At 54.4% G+C, this 8644-nt stretch overlaps 2 protein-coding genes across 2 annotated transcripts; one reads left to right on the top strand and one right to left on the bottom strand.

Moving 5' to 3' along the window:
- Nucleotides 1-496: 496 nt before the first annotated feature.
- PODANS_1_21120 (uncharacterized protein) lies at nucleotides 497-2704 on the bottom strand (the record flags this gene model as incomplete). The annotated part of the gene is made up of 1 exon (XM_001903036.1): nucleotides 497-2704. The coding sequence occupies one exon, from the start codon at nucleotides 2702-2704 to the stop codon at nucleotides 497-499; it is 2208 nt and encodes a 735-aa protein (XP_001903071.1).
- A 4566-nt stretch (nucleotides 2705-7270) lies between these two features.
- Nucleotides 7271-8634, top strand: PODANS_1_21116 (uncharacterized protein; the record flags this gene model as incomplete). Its single annotated transcript, XM_001903035.1, has 3 exons — nucleotides 7271-7333; nucleotides 7408-8369; nucleotides 8439-8634. Coding segments are annotated over 3 exons (1221 nt in total), but the record flags the coding sequence as incomplete, so codon positions are not given.
- Between the last annotated feature and the right edge of the window lie 10 nt (nucleotides 8635-8644).

The raw sequence follows: 8644 nt of genomic DNA, 5'->3' as shown, positions 1-8644 counted from the left end.
GCTCCGGAGCGAAGGGTCTGGAGCATCTCCTTTGAACTCTATTCCATCCATGATTTGCATTCTGCTTTGCCAAAAAAAAACAACAAAAAAAAACGAGAGCGAAAAAAATTGAAACAGCGACACAAGGAAATCCCAGATGAAACAAAAAGACCCAAAAACGCCAGGAATGGTAATGGTCGCTTTTCCCCCAAAAGAAATCTCAGTACCAAGCCCAGACCGGATAGAGATAAAACAGGAAAAAACAAAACGAATGAATGGTATGACCGAAACGCCAAATGTGCTTCTGCTCATCTATGACTATGCCGTTTGTCCCCAAGAGGAAAACCAAACAAAAACAGCAGGTCGTGAGCCGGCATTAATACATTATTAAATGTCCTATAATCCAGGCTTTTGGGCTATGTGCCTATGTGTCGTCCATTGTCGAAGCTGGAACTTGTGTCGACAAGGTTGGGAATTATGTACTGGATTGGCATTGCTCGCAAAGATGAACAGCCAATCAGGGTATCGTCAAAGACAGAGGCTTAACCTCGACTTGTTGGACAGATGGTTGCGGCTTGAGGGACTGGACAGGCTCATCAAGGGCTGGTGGCGGGATCTGAGACTCTTCCACTGCGGGTGGTGGTTTTTCGTCCTTGATCGCCGCCGGGGGTGTTTTGGAGTCGTCCTCGACCACGGCAGGTGGTGTCTTGTCGTCGTCAACCTCCTCCACTTTGTCAAGCGCAGGTGGCGCTTGAGGAACAGGCAGCGTCTCGTCTGCGGGGCGCTGCTCAGGCGTTTTGGGCAGCTCTTTGGCCGCGTCGACAGGTTCGGGAACCTCGGGTACATCTGCAAACTTCTCCGAGATTTCGTGGCTCGGCCTGGGGCTTCGCTCGCCGCGGATGCTAGGCGCAACACTGGAGACTCCTCGATGAACATGCCCTCCAGGCACGACGCCACCTCCGATGCGGCTCCAGAACATCTGATCTCTCAACCGAACGCTCTCCTCCCAAGCGGCCCGTTCAGCATCCTCGTCCTCGGCACGCCAATGGCCGTCCTTCACAATACGCAAAAACCCGAGGAAATCGCAAGTAGACCGAACCCGACCAAGACAGTATTTGCAAAGGGGATATGCGTTTTGTGCCGAGTCGGACTCGCTGGTGCGGAAACGATGTGTCCGAAGATACTGCTCTTCAGTCCTCTGCTCGCCGCATAGAGAGCATGGGATCAATTCAGGTCTCATGATTCTGCCAAATCTGCCAGTGGTCGTGGACGGCGCGGGCTCAACAACCAATGTACCTTCCGTCATGGCAGTCAATACGCTCCGGCGAGCGAGCCAAGAAAGGCCAGGCGCACTGTCCAATCGAAGGGTCGGCTCGATATCCTCCGTCAAGACCCTCTTGTAGAACTTGGTCTCCTTCAAATGGGGCAGGACAGGCGCGGCGGCAGAAGAGGTTGTGCTCACGGTGGAAGCGGGGGTATTTGGCGTCTGCGGCGAGGTCGCCGGCGAGCCGGCGGTGGCATTGGTCGCAAGAGATGTACTGGACAGGTTGCCCGCCGTGACATGGGACGCCACAGACCCGAGACCGAGCCCAAGTGAGACCAATCCAGAGTTTGAAGCATTCGAAGGAGTGCGCTGGGACGAGAGCCGCTTCGATGTTTGGACAAGATCCTTGAAATCCCGGAATGCCGCCAAGTCTGTGCGAAGGACCGGGTGTAGCAGCTGCGTGAAGCTGGTTGGGTATGACGGCGAAAGCGCAGCCGGGAGACTCTGACTATGGGTGTGGTGCGGGTGGTTCATGGTAACGGAGGGACCATCGCAGTCCTCGAATTTGCTGAAGGTCGGTGACGATGGGCAGGTAGGGGGAGCCTGCTCCTCATTCGCTGCCGTCATCTGCTCCATAACGTTCTTCAGCTGGACCAGCTGTTCCTGTTGCGACCTAAGAATGGCTTCCGTGTCGGCAAGCTGGGATTTCAGCTGATCATTCTTGCGCTGAAGGACTTCCTGTTCTCTTCGAGCCTCCTCTTTGGCCGAGATAACCATCTTGTTAGCCTCTTCAAAGAGAGCAGCCGTCAAGTTCTCCAGTTCCTGCTCAATCTTCTTTTTCTGCTGTTCCACGTCGGCACGCGCCCGCTTCTCCTCCGCCACACGCGCCAGAAGATGGCTCTTTTCGGCCTCGACGGTTTTCCTTCGAACCCAAACGTCCCCTGCCAGCATCTCCCTCTGCTCGGCCACCTGGACTTCCAACTGCCGAACCTGCTCGCGGGCCTTTTCCAATTCCAACCTCGTCGCAGAGAGATTATCGTCCAAAGTCGTCTGGTGGTTGATGGCGTTGATGAGCTTGGTGCTCAAAGTTGCGACCTCCTGGTCGAGATCGGGATGGTGGGGGGCGGCCATGGTTTCGGGGTCTGCAGGGCTCATCGCCCTGCTCCTAGGGTCGGGGATGGTGCTCAAGTCGTTCTCGTCATCATGTTCCTGGGGTGAGAAGAGTCGCTGCGGCTGGGGCGTAGAGGGAACAGGACGGGCAATGTCGGCGGTCATGGACGATTCGGCAATAGAATTGGCCCTAGCGTGGCCCGGCGAAGGCTTCGGCGAGGCAGCTCTCAAGATACTAGAGAGCGATCTGTTGTGGGCCACCTTGGGGCGACCGACGGACTGGACAGGCTGATGCGAGGACCAGCCGGCCACCGTAACGAAGCTTTGCCACAGCTTGTTAGTAACGGCCATGTGACGCCTTGCAAGGAGCGTTGGGGGATTATCGAGCGAAGCGCGTTCCCTGTCGTGCACATACTTGTAATCCAGCTTGGGAGATTTGCGAAGGACCACACCAGAAGCTGGCGGGTCCTTGAATCACCAAAAGAAGGCCGCTGCTTCCTCCGTTACTCGACCTTGTGGCCGCACAAGGAAATCGCGTCTGCTACCGGCGGGTGAGACAGCGAGATGAATGTCTGAGGTGTTATGTCGGACGGTCACGGCCACCGTCAGCCGAGGCATGCGTCGATAAGCAGAGAAGAAGAAGAAAAGAAAAAAGAAAAAAAAGAAAAAAAAAGGAAAAAAAATTGAGTATCCTAAGCAGCGCGCTCAAAATGGAACAGGACAACACGCAGTTAGTCGATGGTGGGAGGCAAGCTGTCCAAAACAAGACGATGAGGAATCTAGAGATGCAGCAGGAGGAGCAGTTCTCCGGGCAGCGAAAGCGGATGCGGGCGGGCAGAGAAGGTGATAACCTGCAGCATCAAAGATGTGCAGAGCAGCAAACGGCAGGACACAAGACCCAGATTTTACAGCCTCTAGACAGGGGTCAGCTCGGCTCCCATTGGACCCTGCCCAGTCCCCGACTGCTTGGAGCGGAGTCCAGACGTGCGAAGAAGGCGCAAAAGCGCTTGTGGATTTTGGAGATTGGATGGGTGAGTCCGATGATATCGCTCAGTTTTGGTAATGGATGGAGGGTCGGAGTCTCCATCCTGCCTATCTTGGGCTTTGATTCAATTTGACTCTGGATGCCCGGGATGGCTCAACAATAGCTGGCCCCGACTCCTGCGGCCGGACGGGCTAGCCCCAACGTTGACCCGGCCGGAAGAGCCTTTTCGGTTGCTGACTGATGATACGCTATGGCGAGCGGCAAACAGCTCAGCAAATTGTGGCTTCCCTACGAGGATCAATCAGCAAAGCAGAAAAGTTGGCCGAGTTTTTCACTGGCAGATTTGAGCAAACGTCATCGATCAAGCCAAAACCGGGATTCTTGTTTGGAATGGCATTTCTTAAAGGCCCCTGCTATGCGGCTCAGCTGGTCAAAGCGTTTGCTGATGGAGCGGACAGGCGGGTTGGGGTCTGGATTCCATCTCCGGGTCGGGAGCTTTGACACATGGTCCGTGGACGACAAGCTTTGGTCTTTTTGCCGACTCGGGTCCTCGGGGCAGCATCCGGGTCCGTGTGAGTATCAGGTTCAGAGTTTTGTTTTGATGGACAGGAGACGGTAGAATGGACAATTTCTGCGGTTTGAAAGGCAGGCTCTGTCACACTGTTTGTGGACTGACAGAGAGGCACGATGAAGGCAACACCAAACAAAACCCAGGGCTCATCCGGACAACGCTTGGTGGATGTGCAAATGCCGTCTGACGATCAGGTGAATCGCAAAATCCTCCCGCTAGCGAAAAGATGTTGGATGCAACATGTGATCTGGTAAGCTGGGTTTGCGCACCCGTATCTCGAGTCTCGAATTATAAACCACAAGAACTATCACCAAGTGCGGAGAAGTTGCAGCAGCGTTTACCTGATGGTTTCAAAGCCCCAAGATGCTTACGGGCATAACACCCAAGACGGAACTTTTCGTCCAAAGATGATTGAATCAGGCAAGACTATGCGACTTCCCCCTCCCAACCCCTCCTGCACCTTAAGCCCCCCAAGGCGGAGAGGAATCAGACCGAAGGTGCCAAAACTACAACATCTCAACAATCGGGGAAGCAAGAGCCAGCCGGACCCGAACAGGGGTTCCGATCAGCAGGCACATCTGTGCTTGCTGTGCGTTCTGTGATTGCCTGAGAGCCATCGAGACAGCTGCACACTATCATATCTCATTCTAAGACCTCAAGGCCTCGTGTTTCTGGCGTCTGTCTTGCCTGCCATGCATATCTGTGATGTGTATGGGATTGGGCCAAGCGGCAAGTGCCTGCTTGACGCATCTTGCTCAGCCCAAGGATACTGTTCCAGGTTGGTGTTGTCTTGGACGCGAAGGTCGTTTGTTGCCATCCCGATATCTTCATTTTCACCTCTTACAGATACATACTGAGTATACTATACATACACAGACGTGGTCTCTATTGCTCAATACTCCTGTTGACAAGTTGACATTTTCGCCAACACCCGTCTGCTTCGGCTATCTCTGCACTACCTATCTCATCGTTGATGCCACACTCTTTCATTCATTCATTCATTCATTCATTCATTCAGTCATTCAGTCATTCAGTCATTCAGTCATTCATTCATTCGTTCTTCCAGAGCATCACTGCCAAGTTGACCTCCACGCTGACTGAAACAGTGGCTTGCATAGCAGCTGGGGAATATGGCACAACGGACAAACACTTGGAGCCACCTTGGCCAAACATTGCCACTCACCCTGTCAAGCGACATTAGTGCGAGTTGCACGGCATGGGATGGGACGGGAACTGCAACCTGCTGTCACTTTCCCACTGTCACATATCCCAAGATTTCTGTCCCAGGTTATTGATTGTTGGCTTTGTGATCAGTGATGGGTCAATACGGGCTACAAAGTCTCTCAGCATGTGGTGCTTTTTGGTCATGTTGAAAGTTTGCCTCATCTACGGTGTTTGAATTTACCTCGCGGAGGAGTTACAAGGACTCAACAACATTAAGCCGTTGGAAGATGCGCAAGTCGACCAAGGTCTCCGAGTGAACGTTTTCCTCGGAGCCCCAACAATCTGCTTTGGTTTGAAACACACCTGGTCTGGCAAGACGACACACTGTGTGAGAACTCCAGGCTTGATATCGACAATCTCTGGCAGAAACTTATACTGTGCAGTCTCAAAGAGCGGTCAACTGAACACCACCTCCAACGGGAACTGGTGATAGCTATATCAGCTTCTTCTCACAGCACATCCCTTGAACCGCCTGCAGGACGGGACAGGAAAGGCTGCCAGCCCTCAAACATCGACCTCTTCTGGTTGGCTTGAATCGATCACCCCTTAGTCACCATTGATACTAGTTGGCATGCCCGCATACCCCAGCATTGACGAGCCAACAAGAAGGACAGGAGGCTCGCATGCGCACACCATATGAGGAAGCAGATCGTCGACCGACAGACGCCCGTGATGACCAATAATTTGCGCTAAGAAACGGGTGGGATCTGATCTGTCTTGGGCTCGGGAGAGGGGACCACCCAAGTTCTTAGATTTCTGCGTCCCTTTTCCAACTGCTTCTGGCATGGGGTGGTGTTCGAGGGGTGGGGGGGGGGGGGGGGCAATGTTGGGAGACTGCAGCTCCCAGAAATAACGCAAGCAAGCCTGGAGCCTGGCCCCCCTCGAAACAGGTGCACGAACTGCTGGGACCCATGGATCTCTGCGGTTAGCCGCATTGTTGGAGCCCTGTCAAAATTTACGGGAAGGCTTAGTTCCCGCTAGATCTGCAGAATCCGGGGAATAAACACTCACTGTCACTATCGACGTGACAGCTTCCCAGGACGTTGGAACGATTTCGAGCCAGGTTTTCCACCCATTTTATCGCCATTTCACTGGCTCGATTCTTACTTGCAATCCTACGAATGAGATTCGATCAGATCTGACGCCCCTCGACGAGGAAATGCGGCGCATATCAACGGACTTGGCGCACTCCTGCAAGGCATCGGGTATCATCCCCCCACTCCCCCCCCCCAACCATGAAGTTCGAGTCCTTCCTGCTTCTTGCCTGCCGCTCGGCATTTGCTCACAACGCCGGGGAAATAAGCCGTGCGAAGAGGCTCCCGACGACGAAGTCCAGCATTACACAGCATGGAAGATACATCCGTACCACCCGTACCACCCGTACCACCCATACCACCCATACCACCCGTACCACCCGTCTCCCGCTGCCATTTGAGCGCGCCGTTGGGTGTAACGGAAGGCACTTTATGCTGCGATGGAGGCTTCTATACGGCATCTGGAAGAGATAGGAATACGCCATTACTAACAAAATGAAGTTTTATCTCGCCTCAACCTCAAAAATATGGAAGTTTGCAAATGGGTCTCGCCGAACTTCATCTGAAACGGGCTGAAAAACATGGGATGGGAGGTCGCCGTCCTTTTTCACACAGTGCTGGCGGTGTCCAGAGCTGCTTCGGGAAGCTTTGGTCCTTTTTCCGAGCAGATATTCCAACACCGACAAAACAGTTTTGTATGGCTGCGAGAGACCCGATTGGGGATGCCTCAGAGACTGTCCCCCACGTGGAGCTAGTCCTAGTTTTGAGGGTGTGAAGGGAGCAAATGTCCCGGAAGGGCCTTCCTGGGATCACGATCGACCTCTTGCAGGGAATTACTTCAAAGTTGGTGGACGCTGGGCCGAGGGGCTACAAGTCGAGTACTCAGGCATGGACTCGGTCTCTCTGACATTTCGTTGGTTGACAGTGCAGATGGGCGACAGCTGGCTGCAATTCAGCAGGCCGAGATGGATCTTCCTGTACCTGTTACAGGTATAAAGATGGGAGCTTTTCTCTGATGCTGCCCAGTCTTCGGTCGTCCTGTCGAGCTTTCATCTGCATCCTGATCTCTACAAACATACCTTTTAGGCTTTGACTCGAGAACAATGGTCGACACGAGTGCATATCCCGTCCCTCCACTCGCCGGGGACACCCACGGATACTGGTTGGTAAGTTTTCATTGGGCTATCCCCTTTCACATTGGGGTTCTTGCCCTGATAGTTGTCTTGCTGACTTGGAATAGGAAACACGGCCTCATGATGAGTCTCTAGACTCTAGGAATGTCGTGGATTTCCCCCGTCCCTTGAATCTTCCGGCTGATCTTAGCGTTCTCACCGCCGGAACTTCCGACTACGCTGGTTCGTACATCATCTGGCCTCCCGGCCATCCCAACTCTCCCACGTCCTGGTATGACTGGGTCGCGAGGGAGCATGACTGCTACGAATGCCGGCGCAATTCACTCGGAAGTCATGGTCAACAACCCGAAGGCACCCAACAGCTTCCCCAGGGCACTATGGCACCGCTCATGGAGATGCTTCACCCGTCGTTCTTCGCTTCTCAGCCGGATGCCTTTTCAATCATCCACGCCCCGTTTCCCGAGACAACATACTCCTCTCCAGCTGTTCAGAACAATACCGGTGGAATAGTCTCCCAGCTGCCCCGTCCGCAACAGCACCCACCTCCAGAGGTTCAAGCACTGCCCGCAGCAGCTTTCTTCCAGCCATCGGCTCCTGACTACAGCCACCAAGCCTTCCAGCCAACGCGACACAACCCGGCTCAGCAGCACTACCAACCTCACACCATTGCAGACATGCAGCAGGTAGTTACACCCCAATATGACAGTTTGGCCAGCATCGATATCAACCCTCACCCAGACCCCCACTACCCAACCGCCACCCCGTTCAACTCTCCCACCACCACCACCGTCACCACAGACCCCTTTCTCTCCGACCTCCTCCCAGCCCCAGTCCCCATCTCTCTCGACAACAACGCCCCCCAACACCCCGTACCGAGCCCCCCTATAGCCCACGCCCGCCGAACTACCCCCCCCAACGCGGAGGAACGCTACCAGTGCGCCCACCTCCTCCCCTCCGGCCAGGTCTGCAGCGCCGAGTTCCCCCGCCACTGGGAACTAGACCGCCACATCGACACGCTCCACATCAAGTCCACGCGCACCACCTGCCACGACTGCAAGCCCTCACAGACGTAGTAAGTTTTTTCTCTCTTGTCCCCTTGTCGACAAGGGGTGAGTATTGAGCAACAAAACAACAGCAGCCGACCCGACTGCTGGCGCCGCCACTGGAGGAGGACGCACGCGGTGAGATTTATCGAGGAGAGGGGGGATTTGTTTTTCGTGGGGTTGCTGGAGCGGCAACAAGAGCGGGCTGGTGACGGACAAGCAGGAACGGGGCAGCAAAAGGGGGAGGTGGCGTTGACGAGGAGGAAGGTGAGGAGGTATGATAATGGGCTGGGGGGGGTGA

The sequence above is a fragment of the Podospora anserina genome, chromosome 1 (genome assembly GCF_000226545.1).
Source record: "Podospora anserina S mat+ genomic DNA chromosome 1, supercontig 5".
Taxonomy (NCBI): domain Eukaryota; kingdom Fungi; phylum Ascomycota; class Sordariomycetes; order Sordariales; family Podosporaceae; genus Podospora; species Podospora anserina.
Note: the sequence above shows the minus strand (reverse complement) of the source record. Positions and strands in the feature narration are given on the sequence as shown.